The following is an 18,842-nucleotide window of genomic DNA, read 5'->3' on the forward strand; positions in this document are numbered from 1 at the left end:
AGGTAAGAGCAATAAGACATTTGGTCCTTTTTCTTCAGCTTTAGGTTGGAAATTTTATTGTACTCTGAGCTGGCTTCAGGGAAAGATCATTAAACTCATGCTAATAATGTGTCCCCAGAATACAGAAATGGTAAAAAATGTTTTGTCTTTATTCTAGAGTGTGACCCACCATTGGGCTGCTTCTCCTTACAAGGAAATTTTACTTCCCTGTTCAACACAATCACATCAATTCCTAAAGCTCAGAACAGGCCTTATTACACTGCTTGTAAGAGCAGATGCTTGGTGAGCCTATATATACCAGTGTGAACATCATTCAGCGTTATGCACACTTCTGTTTTCTGGCTAGGCGTAATTCATTAGCAGACTCTACAGAATACTCCATAAAACTGGATTTGGCTTTAATGTTAAGGTTCTAATGACTACAGCATTATTTAAGAAAACAAAACTAGCAAGCAACCCACAAACAGTAGTCTCTCCTCTTTAATACTGAAGTTGCTGTTTACATATGATAAACAGAAAAAATATGCAAATGAGGGTTTTTTTGCAAGACACAAATAGAAGTAACAAATGATAAAAAAAAGAGGACTATGTTCTTTCAGCATTTAAAATAGTGACACAGCATAATTTTTGTGGTGGCAAAACTTGTTCAATAGCATGTAATGAAATTAGTACAGTATGTACACTTTTGTGGCTTATTTCATCCTCATTCTAATACAAAGATGCTTAAAGGGGGCAATATATAAAGATGAGGTCAAAGCTTTAAAGACAGCTGTATTGCTTTCCAACCTGTTATGTCATGGCATTAGGTAGAGAAATAAACAAAAAAATACAAGCCTAACCTGATTTATCTGTGTGTCCCCACATAAATTTGTTTAATGTAAAAACAAAGCAAAGCTTTGATGGAGGTTGAGCAGGATTTTCAACATCTGTGCAGCTAAATTTAATTTATTCAAAAAGAAAAAACAGCATTAGTGCATCTTGTAAAAGCTGATTTAAATGGTTTCATACAACAGAAAGCATATGCACTAGCTAAAACAAATTCAGTTTGCCCTTCAAACCCATTTCACTCAAACAACCATTACTTATGAATTTTCTACTACAATAATGTTCAGTTATTCCTTCTTTTTTATTCTCTTCTGGATTTCACACATTCCACTAGCCTAAACCCCAATCTCAGGGGCAGCAACATCCTATATGCAGCTCCTGTGTAGCATCGGGCAGGTATTGCTTCTGTGTATCTTTATGGGCAGATCCTTAAAGCTGGTTAAGTAAAATAAGCTAAGCACAATACCTTAAATTGCCGAACAGGAATGAATTACAGCTGTAAGAGGTTTATTTTTTAAATAAATCTTTCCACTATAGCACATTAAAACCTAGGATAATAATCTCTATGCACCAATAATTCACTGTAGTGGAGCTATACTAGCTTATCTCTGCAGCAAGGAACAGAGTGCTAGGAAGACTAAAGAAAGATATTTTTTCCAGAAAATTAAAGATTAGTCAAAATGATAAGCTCCTTTCTGAAACATAGCAAACTGTTAAAATGAGAACTAAAAGTTCAAAATAAAAATACTGCATATGCATCTGAAAACTATAGCTGAAAGAAAATGGAATAAGATTAATACCCTTTTAAGTCAAGGTGAGACTATAAAAAGCCTGCATGTGATTTTTGAAATCATACAGGCGCACAGAGTATCACCTCAGCTGCAAAAAGATGATGAATATGTACTGTAATGTTTTAAAGACCCTTTCCTTATGGAAGAGGTTATCAACTTGTGTTTTAGGAAGACTGTTATCACACCTTTAATTCTACAACAAAATCCATACCTCTGCTTCTTTGAAAATCAGAACATGGTGAGCAGACATACAAAACTCTCACTGCCTTTTAAAAATATTCTGTCCTTTCCCAGATGCCAGTTAGTGAAGAAAAGAGTACTAAAGAGTGTCCAGCCCTGTAAGCTGCTATTAAGAAATCTCTGAGAGCACAAACCTGATGCCCAACACTGCCCCTCTAAGTGGCGATGAGGACGAAAATAGGGCGAGATTGAACTCACTCAAATCTAAGGAGGGCTAGCACCCACCAAAATGCTCTTCTGCTCTTGGTGGTTTCAACAAAGAGAAAAATAATGCTTTTACAAGTATACATAAGTACCGAGAAAACTTACGCTCTACTCAGCACAGTTTCTATAGGCAAACTTTGTGTGTCTATTTGTCTTGAGGCACTGATTCAGTAAAAAGCACGGTTTCATCATCTTTTTTTTTTCCTCCTCTTGTTGAACACCAGGATGGTAATATTCTTCAGAAGTAACCCATACAGAGAGCTCCTGCACATTGTTCTTGCAGACTTCAGAATGCCAGAAAATTGTATGTTGCAGTACCTACAGGGGTCAAGACAGATTCCTTTCTTAAAGTCAGTTAAAAGAAAAATTCCTAGGCACAGATTCCCTGGGGGGTGTGGTGGAAAAGACAAACAGAAGTTATTTTTGAGTCGTTAAACTGCTTATCAAAAACCCACAAATGTAACCCCAAACCTCACCCCCAAAAATCCACTTACTTATTTTTTAATTGTTAACTTGGTATTCCATTATTGATTTTAGCAATCAGATAGTGACAAAACACATATACCAATTATTCTCTCAAAGTCTGGCTCTTTACTGTAACAGCCAGAACTTACACAATCCCATCTTATCACTTTAGCTTTATGAGATTTGCATTATGTTTTAAGCCCGAGAATAACAGTCTTTACCAATTTTCCACTTCAGTGTAGGTGTTTCAGTCAGATCACTAGCACTGAATAAATTTGGGAGTTAAACCATAAAAAGCCACTTATTTTTAAAGGTGACTCCCTAATAGGCATAAGAACTGAAAGTTGCACCTTTCAGCCTCTCCATTTTTGTCTTTGTTTAGAATGCTAGAAGAAGCCATCCGGAAGGAAGAAAGATTATGAGTATCTAGAAACTAGCTGTTTGACAGAGACAGAAATGCTGATAATGAGTGGGTTGTGTCTGTCTTTTTTGGCTGATCACAACAGAGGTCTGAAGCAAAACAGAAACTCTTGATATGTTTGTGTAAAGAGGCAGTAGCATAAGGGCAGGCAGCAGGAGTTCAGCTGAAGTTCAGGGCAGATGCTGCCATTAGTTTACACCGCAGGAAAGTAAAATTGCTTCCGGATTTACCTCTTCCTCCCAACATCAGCGTTGAGCCATGCTGTGTCGGAGAGTCACAATGTCGGTAGGAAAGCAGTCTTTTAGCAGGATACCACGCTCACGATGGCAGTCCAGCTCTTCAATAAATCCATACCAGTAGATGACTAATCCAGGGCCAAATCTATCAAGCGAAAAGGAAAGTTAACTTATGTGCTTGTGTCAGGTGAAATTTAATTTCCTACCTCTAGTTATTCCAACACAGACAGTATTGGACCTCCGTTGGATTTTCAAATTTTAACCAATGTCGAATCAACATATATCATTAATGCCTGGTTCCTTAAATAAAAATGCTATTTAGAGGCTCAAACAATCCACATCAGACTTTTGGTTTTTTTCTTTGAATACTCCGCATATACCAGTAAAAAGACCTATGCTTTAAATACTGAAAATTTTAGTTACGTTCAGTAACTCTGATACATACAGAAATCTTTCCTGCCCTGCACTCTGCTTTTCCAGATTTGGGCATGCAGGCATTAAAATACAAGGGTTTATGCAAGTTCCAGTTCATGCAAATTATACTACCATGAAGATGACAATGAATCCTTAAAATACAATTGCTAAATGAGGTAATTATTAATGTAAAGAACAATTCAGAAAGAAATAGAAAGTTTCTGCTGTAACATCTCTGAAATGCGCTTCAGGAATTCCTCAGATATTGCTAACTCTGACTGATCCCCACTAGGCAATCTCAGGAAGTAGCCCCATGGACCATTTTACCCATCAGGAAGTTCAGACCTTCAGGCTGGGTTCATAAAGAAGTAATCACTATCAATCACTGTATACTGTGATATGTTTTGCACATCAGTTTCACGTTTTTCCTACTGAGAGCACTTAATTAAAGGGCAGCGCTACTTTTGGTGTAGTGTTGCAGGAATTTTACAGTGAAATCATAAATTATGAATGTTGGGTTAGTAAAAGGATGTCTAAAAACAGAACTGCTTTCTGTAGTCTAACATTACAGCAGTCTGTACAACATTAGGCCAAAAAGCTTTTTCTTTCCTTGATTTATTATATGCTGTAGTGAACTTGCCAAAAACAACAGTGCAGGATGAGCTGCTAGATACCGTCTGTACAAGAAAAAGTTCAATAGAATGTCATGCAATGGTTTATATGCAGAGCTGTGCTCTGGACTCAACCAATATGGTAGCCGATTTTTATTAATGTTTAATTATAATAAAAATGTGTTAGAAGGCTTGCACGGTAACCTAAATGTCCACTTAGCAGACAATACAAGCACTCAAAACCGTGCGTAGTGCCAGACCAGCTTCATTTGGGTGGTTTCTTCCCAAGAATGGAGGGAAAACTCTATTTGATGTGCTCAGGTAATGGAACAGGCATCAAAGGAAGAACAAACTCTGTGGCTTCCTCCTGCAGTTTCAATTAGATACGGTAGCTGTTAGCCCAAAACTGCTGCATGGCATTGTAACATTTCGGTTTATGGCTACTACTCTTCAACCAAGAAGTGGCCGCAGTTCAGTCGCAAAGTAAATTACTCCTCAGCACAGCAGAGGCAACACAGGCAAATGTGGTTTTTTGCAACTGAAGGATGATATTTGGAAGGAGAGAGAGGCTGAAACTCTGACAAATCCAGTTACGCTACTTAACGTATTCAAACAAGTTTAGCATTGAATAAAGCACAGATTAAGAAGTGGCTCATACGGAACGATGATGCTGCCTACAGCCAATTCCTAAGTTTTCTCTGGCTGGCCAACAACTTCATGTGGGGACAAGATGTGCATGACCGCACTGCACTATGGAGGCCAACTAGCCTAGCAGCAGTGAAAAGTAAGTGGCAAGTGAAGCCAAGGACTGATGCTCCTTGCCTCCTATGAGAGGCTGCAATTTGCTGATGCAGGATGGGCCTACTTTTGTTTATTTCACAGACTATGCATCTGTTCCCACATCAACCAAACATAATAAAAGAATAATCTGGTAGGGATGTACATATGTGCTAACCAAAACTATTTTAAAAGCAAAGATAAAGCCCCCAGAAGATAGGAGCAGAACTTACATTTCTAATGGGCTATTTTATGCAAGGGAGAAGCTATGAAATGTCCACAAATACTTAGTCATTATAAGTGCATGTGCCGGGTAAAATCTTCATACTAATACTCACCCAAGTTTTGAAGGGCTCATTTTGCTCTGTGTGGCAGTCTGAATCCCCTATCCACCACAAAACAAATGTGCACTGTGCTCATGTAATTTGAAAAGTTATTTTTTTGAAAAGGAAATTTTAAATAAAATTAGTATTTTGAGATGCCCCTAAAGTGTAATTTATGTCTTTCTAACAAATCATTGCAGCTCAAGCATATTATTTCAGGAATATTTCATGCTTTAAAAATTACCTTCAGAAATCATCAAATTTGGTGATAAAATTTATATACAAGAACATCTGCATACTGTCAATTGCAGGAGCAAGTACATCTTTAGCATGAAAACATCTATCAATCCTGCTTTTGACTGTAATATAGGAAAACTATTCCCCCGGTACTGCCTACATTACACTTTTTTCCACTATATTGTGCCATTCTTTCTATTATAGCTCTATATCATACCTCCCGTATGTATGATCACATAAAAAACATACCATACTTTTGTTTAAAAATACTTAAGTGCAGTACTTAAGATCAAAATTAACTTGTTGGCACATTAAGCATTTGCCACTGACTATCAGGAACTCCTGCTGCTAAGTGCTAATTTCTCTCTCATTAACACCCAGAGTTGGCAAATCACAAACAATACCCCTGGTTAATTACTGCTGCCTTAATTTGAAAAGACACTTAACCTTTTTGTGTAAGGGGGTGAGGGATGGAAGTGTAACCTAGAAGAACTATCCTTTTTAATTTGACTCCTTCCAAAGCGCAGATATGACACTATGAAGAACAAAACACAATGCTGTGAATCACAAAGTAAAGCTTCAAATTGATTTCTGCATCAATGGTAACATTTAACAAGTTAGTGACTAACCCTGGTTTACACAGGAGAATAAACTAAAACGACAGAATGCTTACTTAGTATTACCATGGAAAGGGGACCCCCTACCCCTGAGGAGGAGAAAAAAATCCACGTCGAATGCACCAAATGGTTCTAAAACTATATAGACGTGATATGCAATATAGGCTAGGTTATGCCATTTCATATGAAAGACACACAGGAGAAAGTTTAAGATTAATATGAAAATCGAGCTTAGATTGTAATAAACTATGGACTCCTACGGATTTTGTTCTTGCTCAGAAAAGTTCCATAAATCCCTAAAAATGAGCTTAAATTGCATTTTTCCCTCCACCTTTAGCTCTTTCCCTGAAAAGCTTAGGTGTCAAGGAATGCGTCCAAAAGTTATATGAAACTGTAGTTTTATCTATTCCAGTGAAACTATTACTTTTAGAACTTTATTTTTATATGGTGTTTCTTTTTAGAGCTGAAAAGAAATTCAAGTAACTAAGGTTTGGTTAATTCCATGCAGTAAAAACTGAATAAATAGGAAATACAGAGGCAAGCCCCCTTCAGAATATAAAGAACACAGCAAGTGAAAATTGTCCATGCAGGTTGCGTACGTTTACTTTACAACCCAAAGCCAAATGTTTTTTTCCTAAAAAAAATTAATCTTTGTGTAAGTCAAGGGTAACTTAAGAAAAAAATAGGGAAAGAAAAAACTAAGTAAAATGTGAATCTGGGTTTCACTTGCCCTCCAGTTGAACCAGTTTTGTGCTAGAAAAGAAAAAAGAGTTTTATTTATTTATCAAAGTGGTCTAGTAGGATCACACATATTCTACTTCACTTCAAGAGAAACTACTTTCTAGTATGTCTTTTCTTTTAGAATATCTGTGTGGGGTCCATGCTAGCTTCTAAGGATTCACCTAGACATGTGGCTGTTGTGAATGGATTTTTTCACCATCAAAAAGCCTTGCATGTGGTTTTATGAAAAATGCATTTTCAACACACTGCTCGATACTGAACAGAAATGTAAAACATCTTGCAGCTGTTTTCAACTAAATGTTCACTTTATTTATTCTCAGTCTATTTGTTATGGATGGGCTGTATGCATCTCAGCATAATGTAAATAATTTTAATTCCAAAAGACTCTCACAATGAAACGCTGGCATATAAATTATTGTTTCTAATATGCATGTATTTAAGGAAATATTTTATCAAACAGATTCAGATAAGTATTCCTGTTATACAAAAGCATAACAGACTACCTGGTTGGTGATTTTCATTCTGAAGGTCACGCCTGAATGTGACTTTCAAAGGACTGCATTCTGGTCCCTTGCTTTTTAATGTCAGATCATCAACAGGGCCAGCTAAAAAGCTGGCTTTGTTTCCTTGTTTTTCTTTTTAAATATCAAACAAATCAGAGCATTACCACTTGCACATCACTACTTACTTCACAGGAAAAGGGAATTACAAAAATTCACAAATAAATTATTATATTCTAAGTCATTTATCACAGTTCCTTTGAATCACAGTTGTGAGTAAACTGGTTTTACCTGTAATACTAATGAACCCTGAAGATATAATTAATCCCTCCTATAATATCTAATAAATTTATTGTTTAAGGACTCACAACTTATTTTAGTGTTCTTGTAGAAGTCTCATTTGTGTTGGTGGATGGAATTTATATATTTGCAGGGCTAAGCTAGTAGGCAACAACTGCAGACCACATTTTCAAGTAAGGTCAGTTGGCATCAGTCAGTCAACTTCCTTACGTCTAGGCCAGTTTACTACTGCAGATGACACAGCATTATGTATCTTGGCAAACATTTAATAGCTGCTGCTCAGACAGTGACTTTGATTAGCAAGAAATTTTCCATATAAGCAGCTACCACAAGAGTAGCTCAGAAGAGTTTGTAACAAGGTATTTCTGCTACTGTTCATTTATATAGAATTTTAAAATCAAATAAAGGTATTTGTGCATGAAGACAGTGCATTTTTAAAACTCTGAAGGCAATTTAAAGATAACTGTAGGGTTTTATTATCCCCACCACTTTTTAAATCCTCCATACACTTTTGTGATTCAGTAACACACACACAAATTTAAATAAAACATGCCTTCAAGGCATTACAGAGGACCTTATTTCTTTGACTTCACCGAATCTGATTGAAAGAAAAGAAATCCAGTACTTAGTAACAAGTTTAACAAGTTCTGATCATACACTTTTAAAGATAATAGGAAACTTGTCCATGGCACTAACAAGCAGTGTATCAAGCTTTGCACAAAAAGGTTTGCAGCATATAGTGTATCAAGGATCCAGGCATCCAATTTATGCTTCTTAAGGTAAAATTAAGCAAGTTAAACCTAATCTGCTTTAAGCTTTGATGTTACGACAGTAATTGAGGGAAGTCTTATTTTTACTGAAGACATGAAAAAATATTAAAGTCTATTAATATTCTATGAGACTCCCATTTCCAAGGAGGTTTTGACTCAAAAGTGAGAATTTCTTTTGGGCTGACAAAGGCAGGTGCTTCCATGAATGCCAGATATTGATGTTACGTGCATTTGGTATGGAATGTGGAGTTGTCAGGTGAAGCAAAGGTGGATGGAAACTAGTGTCAGGTCTCTGTCTCTATAGTCACACCTCTCTTGGATATGATTAAATCTTAATGACCTTTTTTTTTTAATACTAGCTGTCATCTGTGCAATGAGATTGTTAAGACATCAGTTGAGTAGCAGCATTTCATTAGGCTTAGCATATGATTTAATTGATTTTGGCATTTAGAGAAATAAAAAATCAAGCAATATTTATGTGGATATAAGAGACTATATTTTAGAATTTTGCATAGCAGAATTTTAAAATGCATATTAATAGAATGCATAAAAACTGTGCATCATTAAAATACTATAAATACAATATAACTTTAGCTGCATAATACATTTTTGATAAACAAACTGTCGAAACACATTCTTCACTTACACTTATTCATTCAGATCTGAGTACTGTTCCCCTGGCAAATAAAGGATTTTTATAATCCTCAATGACAAGTTAGGTTTGGTTTTTTTTTTTTTTTTAAATATAGTTCTCATGAAAATTAACTTTTTAAAGCTGTGATTAAATAACATTAAGGTTACACTGATTTACAAGGATGAAGGCTTTCTAAGTGAAGACTGATGACTTTCTAAGTGAAGAAGTGAGTGAGAAAGAAAATACATACTGGCTCAAGGCAGCTTATCATTAAGACAAGAGAGCCTTGAGTGAACTTTGAATTTCTCAAGTTTTATTGGTTCATGTCCTAACTTCTACTGTTGTTTACTATTAATAGGATTCCAGAAGCTCAATTCTCAAAGTGGCTGTGTGTACTTAAGGTAAAATTTTCTCTTTTTTATATTTAGCATCTTCAAAATCAGGTAGATGCTTTGCACATCAGGCACTGAGATTTTGTGCTGTGAAGACAGACCCTTATGTGCTGTGCAGGTGCCCCCTATGCCTGCACTGCAGGATTGGACTGATGCACTTAAAATTAACATGGTGCTCATATTACCATTTTAGAAGAGAAATTGCTAATCCTTACACTGCTGGACTGTTTCATGTGAACTTTGGCCAAAGTTTCCTCTGGCTTTAGCAGAGATCACTTGGATATACATTTTGGAAAACTATGCATTTTAGCTGCCTGGGAAGTTAGTTCCAGTATCTGTCTAAAAAAAGAGATAATGGACAGTGTTCTAGGTACCTTAAGTGGTAATTTGCAGATAGATCCAAGTTTCCCTGAAACATAAGATTCTTGCATCACTTAGCCATCTCAATTCAGGGCAAAGGGACTTCAGGCACTTTGATGATGGGCATAACTAACCAAAAGAAGCTCAACCAAAAAAATCTCAATCTGAAAAGTACAATAGGCACAATATAAGAAAGCTTCCTACATCTTTTTTTGAAGTTTCATAAATTCTTTGTTGAAGGAGAGAGTCTAATATTCTATATTAGTTGTTGCATTTACATATTTGCCCTTTATAAGTCAGGGTTAGCACAACGATTAGATGCACCACCACAGATGCATTAATGTGCTCTTGTTCAAAGCAGAAATACCCTTCCATTGTGCAACATGCAATACGATGACTAGTTTACTAAAGCTATGCTACTTCTATTTAAGTTGTGCTTTGTATTTACCAGTTAAGACACTGCATGCAGATGCACTAAGAATGTTGCTGTCATCCAAAAAAGCAGGGAAAAAATGTGACTGCATTACAGAATTATTCATAGAATCATAGAATGGTTTGGGTTGGAAGAGACCTTAAGGATCATACAGTTTTAACCCCCTGCTACAGCCAGGGACACCTTCCACTTAGACCAGGTTGCCCAGATCCCTGTCCAACCTGGCCTCCAGCATGCCAGGGATAGGGCAGCCACAGCTTCTCTGGGCTATGTGTTCCAGCGCCTCACCACCCCCACAGAGAAGAATTTCTTCCTACTGTGTAATCTAAATTTACTCTCTTCAGTTTAAAGCCACTGCCCCTTGTCCTATCATTTCATGCCCTTGTAAAAAGTCCCTCTCCAGCTTTCCTGTAGGCCCCCTTTAGGTAGTGAAGGCTGCTATTTCTATATACCATATATTTTCACTGGAAGCAATGCTTTCAGATTAAACCCAGACAAAGAATAGTGCTTCCTGAGGTACTTGCTTGTTACTCAGTTTCCCTGAGAAAGCCTGACGCCATTAGTTCACTCTCCGGAGACTGTCAATGCAAGGGCGCTATTCTTTGATTCTGCACATGTGAAGCTGTGGATCAGTGTTGAGAAGAGTTACTGAGGTCATTTCAAACATTTTGTTAAACTCACAGCAGTCCTCCCAAAGGAATGCTTGGCTGCAAACTCCCTCTTATCCCGGGTGACAGAAAACATGAGAAAAGCTTTTGAGTACAGTTAGATTGAAGTCCAGGCAGCATTAAGTGCTGGTCAACGTATGTTGCCATTAGGTGATTAATAGTTGTTTATTTTTAGGGCTGGAAGTTACAGGCCATCCTAAGGCCAGTGCAAGATGATATCTGAATAATCTGTGAGTGCCTCAGCTTGCAGCAATCCCTTCTTTCTCTGCAGATGTCTTTCTGGTGACAGCACTTGCCAGAGTGATAGAATATGCCAAGAGTGCATTTAAGAGAGGAAGCACTGCTCTCACAGCAACTAACTTTTGTTTAATAATTATTGTAAAATAGAACCAAACTGAGAAAAGTTGTCCTGCAAATTTTGATAGCAAAAATGCTGATAAATAAACACACTATATACCCGTGTGTTTAGCATTTGCTGAGAATAAATCTTGGAGCCAGCATTAAAGGTATCTCAAGACATTTTGAATGAATTATTAGACAATTCTGTATCTCCGAATCCTTATGCACAAATATACAATAAAATAAACAATGTAACAGATGAATTAACAAATGGAGGACAGCTCATTTGTGCTTCCAACTTCCCAGATCAGAGAATTAGTCCAAGACTGGATAGTAAATCACACTGAGTATCTTCACACAATGTTGCTTAGCAGTTAACTACCAAACACACTATTAAGCATAATTGACAGGCAGAAACATTTTATGTGTGATGCTGTACTTAGATTTTCTCTCTCTCAAAGTGTAACTCACCTATCCATATTAAGCAAAGAACAGATGAAAAAGAAAGTACTACGTCTGCTGCCCATTACTGTAGCACTTCATGCCCACCCAGAAGGAAACACCTCATGTGAACTGGAATATCACTGCTGCCTTTGGAATCTGATGGCAAACTCTAACTGTATCTGGCATTCACTTACTTCTAATGCCTGGGGCTTATCAGCTTGTCTTCCAGTTGATACATATACCTAGTGTCTGCAGAATCGGAGTTGGCCCTGCCCCACTTCATTTTTGAAAATAATTTGCTTTTCAGTTGGATTTGGAAAAGGAGTGCATCCTGAGATATGTAAGTCTTATGTATCGCCTGCAAAATATCCAGTCTCTCTGAAGACTATAAAAACATTTCATGTGGTGAAAGGTGGACCCTGTTCCAGAGACTTTAGGAGGTCACCAAGGCAATTTGCAGAATTGTTATGCTAATTATCAGATGAAATAAGTGCACAAGTGGCGATGTACAAAGAAATCTACTTCCTCTTTTTTGCCTTCTGTCTTCTTCACTGTTTACATACACATACAAAGGTCTACTACATGAATCTTCTAAAAAATTCACAGCGCTATTTAGATTTATTTACAAGTTATTTGTTCTTTCTTAGTATATACCAACACTATTTAATTTCAACTTCAGTATCAGGCACCCAAATTCTCTGCAGGTATAAGGCATCTCTTTCTACCTGGTTATTTCCAACCTGCTGCCTCATCCTGGACTAAGATGCATTAACATTTGTCCCTCTTTTGAAAGAGCAATGATGGTGATTGTACATGTCAACACATAACTGAATTATAACACCAAAGCAAGGGAAACCAATTCGTTTCCTGCCTCTACTAAAAGAGATTTAAACCTGCCTTTACCATCTGCAGGAGACTGGTGTAAATGCTAAGCAACAACAGAAGAACTGTAGGATGCAAATTTCAAACCAGTCAATTTTGCATAATTAAAGAGCCACTTAATCAAAGGCTATATACTATGGCCTAGTGGAAGAGGCACTCATGCAGGAGGAAGGAAGTCCAGATTATAGTCTCAGCTCTGAGGAAACATTTAACACTTAAATTGAAACCTCCTTCCTTGCTCCACAGTCATGCTTAGCCTAACAAGCACACCACCTTTCTTGGTCCTTAAATATTTCATGCAAATGTGTTCAATACAGAAGGCTGAAAGCATAAACTCTTGTTCTCCACAGCAACTTGAAGTGGGCACCATATTAATCCCAATGCAGTAACAATGTAGGCTAGAGTTTTTACAGACAGAGGAACTGAACCCAAGTATGCAAGATATACAGATTTTCACTGCCATGTAAGCGAGCCTAGAAGGAGGGAGAGGAAGAATCAAACTGAGAATGCTATTATTCTTGAAGGTTTAAAAGCAACAACATATTAGTTGAGATAGCCAGTGACATATTACAAGCCATGCCTAATGAGAACTGAGCCAGAAGTCTGCAACACAATAAAGTCACATTAGTATGAATAATTTCCCTGATATAAGAATATATTGAAAATTGCAGAAGACAAGTTGGACTCTGTATTCCTGTGATTTTGGTTTGTTTTTTTTTTTTTCCTTTTTTTCTTTGCTATGCAATTGTTACATTGGTATGTCAAGTCACTTATTCTGTATATGGCATTTGTATGTTATCTGTTCCCAAAGATGGTATGAAGGTTATTATGCAAATAGCCACAAGGCCTCTATGTTAAATATAGCGAAATCCTTTTAGACAAATTTAAAACAAACTGAGAGCAACAACTATGGATTTTTTTTTTTTTCTAAAGGTCAGTATAATATATGCACCTGGACTACTGGAAGTCACTGTAAAAGCTGCTTTATTGAAAATTGGAGTCTAATGTCAATCAGTGGCTAGGATATGAATAAAATCCATGCAAAATATTGCAGTATTAACACTGTGTGTGATACAAAGATTTTTCTCTATTATTGCTGGTTTGGTGTCTAGTAACTATTACTATTGAGTGTTTTCAACATTTTAATAAAAGAAGAAAAAAATATATTAAGCATTGAAAACTTCTAGTACTACTAGAATACTACTAGTATTCACCTTAACTGCTTCTCTTAACCGTTTTGTTTTATATGCAGTGTATTTTATAAAGGAACATTGTTGGTTGGCAGTCTTCTAAGAGCATCAAAGATAATACCATTGGGTTGCTAGTCCTGTTCAATTCCTGCTCCCTTTAAGACAAAAGCAAAACCAATAGAAAAGCAACAAGAAGAAGAAAAATAAAGAAATACAAGTTTTCCCTCGAAAAATAAATTAAACTCAATTAAGCAGCTTGGAATGTCATGAACAGCTGAACACCAAGCAATTTTATCAACTTTTTTGAGACTAGGGTAACTTCCACCTGAGCCCAGATACCTCGTTGTTTTTTGGATCTTACATTGCCTAAAAGCTCAGAATAAATACAGTAAGTCATAAAATTAGGATCTGCCACGAACAGCTAACTGTCTTTTACTCTCCCTTGTCAGCCAAAAATTGCAAAGAGTTTTTTGTTTCTTATTTGAAGTGTTTATTTTCTGGTGTTCTTTCTGTATTTGTTGCAATTCCAAAGCATGCCATACGTTCAAAACGTTAACGAAGGACAGAGGTTAAAAACAGTTCCTGAATTCCATAGTTGCTGTACTGTCTCTTACAGGAACCTCTCAAGAAAGCTGTCTCTCACAGAAACCCACTTGTCATGAATAGCCATAACGCAGCTTAAGGAGAGGTGCTGAAATAAGGCTTCCATCTGCTCCAACCTGAGCACAGATCACTGAATATGTTGAAGACAGGAATGACACCTTCAACTTGAACTAAGTAATGGAAGCCCAATACAGTGATAGCACAAGGGGTAATGGGTTAAAACTTAAACAGGGGAAGTTTAGATTGGATATAGGAAGAAGTTCTTTACTGGAAGCGGGGTGAGGCACTGGAACGGGTTGCCCAGGGAAGTTGTGAATACTTCATCCCTGATGGTGTTCAAGGCCAGGTTGGACAGAGCCTTGGGTGGCATGGTTTAGCGTGAGGTGTCCCTGCCCATGACAGTGGGGTTGGAACTAGATGATCTTAAGGTCCTTTCCAACCCTAACTATTCTATGATTCTATAGACAATAAAAAAGATACTTAAGATATCTTTCCTGTCAGTCCCCTCAGTCTGTAGCAAAAGAGGGGGGGGTTTCCCTATGTGATCGAGCTAGACCATTGTGTGGAAGAAAAATAAAATTCAAAACCCCAAACACACACACACACAAAAAAAAACCAAAAAGAGAGAAAAGTAGAGTCAGTAAATGAGAAGAAAGAACAACTGCACCTCATTAAATTTAACAGAGAATATTTTGACAATTAGAATTATTTCCTTCTCCTTCTAGGATCTCTCCATACCAATCCCTGACTTTTGTCAAAGATTTGGAAATCACTTGCTGTCTGAGGCACCATATTTTTTAGAAATCAGTATTTCTGCACTTGAGGTAACTTCACATGGTTTTAAGTAACTGAAATGTAGGACTGTGCACAACAGACTAGTACAGCTTAGTTAGCTATTGCACGTTACTAGACACCAATACTAATAAACTCAGCAAGTCTGGCACATCTTCCTGAAGAATGAGATGAATAAGCAGTAGGATTTGGAGCTTTTAAACACCAAGTCTTTCCTTTGTGGAATTCCTCCAATGACAAAGTTATCATCATCATCAGGCTACCGAGATGCAAACAGACTAATCATCATTTGAAATTGCGTGGTGTCCTGGTTTCAAAAACCAGCTACTCAGTCAAAAAAAACCCAGCTGCCCCACACTCCTTCCCTGCTCAGAAGTATCTGACTGCAAGATGTATAAATGGACACAGGCATATACGTTTTTTTCCTCAAGGCTCCCTGGGCATAAAGATGTCATACAGGTATTGTATTTTTGCTGAGGGTAAATAGGACTTCTACGTAAGAGACTAAATACCTTCCCTCTCCACAACTGCTAAATCCACATTAACATTTTAAAAAGCCATATCAATAGATTAAGCATTATTTTTAGTTAAGTTCAAAGAGAAGAAAGAGTACAGCTTTGCCTGCTCTACCTGATTTCACTATGGCAACCGCAAAAAAATGGTAAATTCAGGAGATTAAGAGAGCTATAATTCCAGCTGAAGCAGCAAAAATAAGAATAAAAAAAAATTAACTTATAATTTCTTGATTACATACAGGCACTTCTGAACCATTATTTAATTAAAAGAACAAAAAACCAAGTCAGACCACATAAAAAATTATAGCAATAGTATAGAACAGTATATAACAGCTTCTATTTGCTTAAGCAGTATTTCCACTTTAATGTACTCATTTGCTCTCATTTGCTTAACATTGCCAATATTTAGTACTGTGCAAATTTATGGAAATCTGACTTTAAAGAGCTTTGTGGTACTGAGTGATTTTTTAATTCTTCTATATGCTTATACTGAAGTGACTTGATGAGATTCTGGAATAAGTGAAATGCAACTGAGTAGCACGTAACGATGTCTAGTGACATGCTGAGAGGAAATACAGATAGTAACATGTCATTGCTGTGGGTAAATAATCTGACTGCTTTTACACTGGTTTACTTCGCAAAAAAGTCTGTTCCATGACTACAAAAGTGATAGATAAAACCCAATAGATTTGCAAACTTGTTCCATGGACATGTAAGGACAATTGTGCATTTGCACAGTACCTTGCTTATATACTGCAAGAGTTGGTAGACTGTCTAATATTTAAGTTAGAGGAACTCAAACTGTGTTTCACTTTTTAGAAAACAAAACAAACCCAAACCAGATACTATATTTGGATTGCTACTGTGTAAACACATAATAAACAAACTTAATAGAAGAGCAGATGTGGTGACAGAAAAGGAAAACTTTTAACTTGTTAATATCACTGTCTGGCAGCCGTGACCAATCTTAGAACATTTGTTGTCTTAAACAGTAAAGATCCAGAAACTAGAACAAACTTTTTTTTTTTTCTGTGCCCATGTTCAAGTTATCTACTTTTTTACTGCAGAGAACTGCTCTGACTTTTGTACATGATCTGCAACTTAACTGCAGCAAACCAAATATTGCTACAGTTCTTTTCAAACCTACACATAGATATATAGCCTGAAATAAAGAAATTATATTTCTCTTTGCTTTCCCAGAGGAAGGAAAAATCAATCTGAATAACAGCTGATCGGTAAAGTGATGCGAAGTGATGCAGCCAAGGAAAGCGCAAAATGACCCTATGAAGCGCTGGGAGACAGATTTTCAGTAAAAGTCAAGAAACACCGTATTCCCTTAAAGACTTGCCTAGCCCTCATCTGCAAACTGTAGATAGGTCATTCAAGACAGACATGTAAAGCCAGATATGGAGCAAGGCTACTGCACTGTCCAGGAAAACTTAAGAGTTGCTCACAGGAAACACTGGATGAGTTTGGCCTTTACAGCCTAGGAGAGCAAAGGTGGTGAAGGGGTGTAACTGTCCTTCACAAACACATCAGGGAGACCAATGCTCTGGGTCTAGCAAAAACCTTCAGTGAGGGCAGTGGGACCAAAACACTAAACAATTTTAAAATCCCATCTGGTAAGTTTAATGTGTTTATCATTGTGTTTATTATGGGTACTAGATACAGTGACAAAATCTTATATTTTTACTTTTGTATTCTATTTTTCTATTTTAGAAATGTAGAATAGAAATGTATTTTCTAGAAACAGAAATGCAGTACATGAAACTAATAATACAAAATACGCTCTCAAGAAATTTGAAATTGTATCACCACTTCTAACAAAATTAAACACAGACCCAAATGTTTTTTCCTTATCTGAGGAACAAAAACAAATGCCTATATAAGATGTTATATATTTATAAAAAGAAATACCAGAAAGTTATTCAGAATGCAGGGAGATAAAGAGTTTTACAACAGATGAGATGAAAAGCAATCTCCTTTTCAAATGAGCAGTATAAATCTGAGCCATTGTTTATCTGCCCACAGACACAGCTCAACAATTTAGTTTTCATAAATAATAACGGACTGTCTGATTTTTATCAATGGTAACATCTTCAAATTGCAAAGGTTCTCTTGTCATGGAAAACAAATACATGAAGACAAGCAAACATTTCTAATTGAAGAAGTATATACATCTTTTCTAATATGCCTTGTTTTTACAACACATACACACAACCTCAAGCTCCTTCTGGTTCAGTGTTACCCAGGTAACTGTTGCATAATCCTCAAGCCTAGAGCAAATTCAACAATCAAAGATACACTGAAGGAAATGTAAACAACCTACAAACTTCAGAAACATGAGTAATAGCTCAGTCACTAGTTCTCTGTTCTAGTTTTCAATGAAAAAAGATTACCTGAAAGCAATACCCATGCCAGTCACACACTCCATTGTTGTTTTGTTGTCCCCCCAACCCCATAACCCTTCCCCTTAAAATTAATTTCTAGATCCCTTCTAAGGTTCTACTTGTAGTGTGCATAGCTCATAAAAGTTTCCTGGGATTAGCTGACCACCTTCTCACCCCGACTGACTTGCAGAAGTGGACTCAAAGTGGATACCGCAGTTCATAAAGCACAGAGCAATTATAATAGTACGTGAACACATAAAATTCTCATCAGAGAATTTTTACCTGTAAAATAACTTCCTGGAAGAGATAAGTGTGACAGGTGCCTACTCATGGAGCATAACGCAATGCCTGCCACCTCCAACAGAGCTGCTCACAGCAGAAACAGCTGAACAGGTTTTTTTTGGTTTTTTTTTGTTTTTTTTTTTTTTTTTTTGCTTACAAATAGAGCTTAACTTTACAGTAAAACTGAACAAAGCAATAGCAACTGAATCAAATGTGACAGCAAAACCCCATTTTATGCACACACTTTATTGCAGTTCTTAACTCTGTGTTTGTATAGCTGTGAATTTATGCTCCAGAATGGCTACAACTGAATTATATACACACAGTGGTAATTCACCAACTGAATGAGTAAAAAAAGAGGATGACTATTCTGGGGTGGGGGTGTGTGGGGGGGTGAAATGTACACTCAACTACTCCGTCTTTCCTGTCCAGTCACTTACAGAATG

At 36.8% G+C, this 18,842-nt stretch overlaps 1 protein-coding gene across 3 annotated transcripts in view; it reads right to left on the reverse strand.

Moving 5' to 3' along the window:
• Positions 1–475: 475 nt before the first annotated feature.
• CDIN1 (CDAN1 interacting nuclease 1) overlaps positions 476–18,842 on the reverse strand; it is a 126,466-nt gene continuing 108,099 nt past the window's right edge. For all 3 annotated transcript variants that reach the window (XM_080617471.1, XM_080617473.1, XM_080617474.1), the window contains 2 exons: positions 3,177–3,327; positions 476–2,378 (listed from right to left, as the gene is read on the reverse strand). In XM_080617471.1, coding sequence (XP_080473597.1) covers positions 3,192–3,327 — 136 coding nt within the window. In that variant the 3' untranslated portion in view covers positions 476–2,378; positions 3,177–3,191. The remainder of the gene's footprint in view (positions 2,379–3,176; positions 3,328–18,842) is intronic.

Source organism: Psittacula echo (assembly GCF_963264785.1).
Source record: "Psittacula echo genome assembly, chromosome: 5".
In the NCBI taxonomy this organism is placed as follows: domain Eukaryota; kingdom Metazoa; phylum Chordata; class Aves; order Psittaciformes; family Psittacidae; genus Psittacula; species Psittacula echo.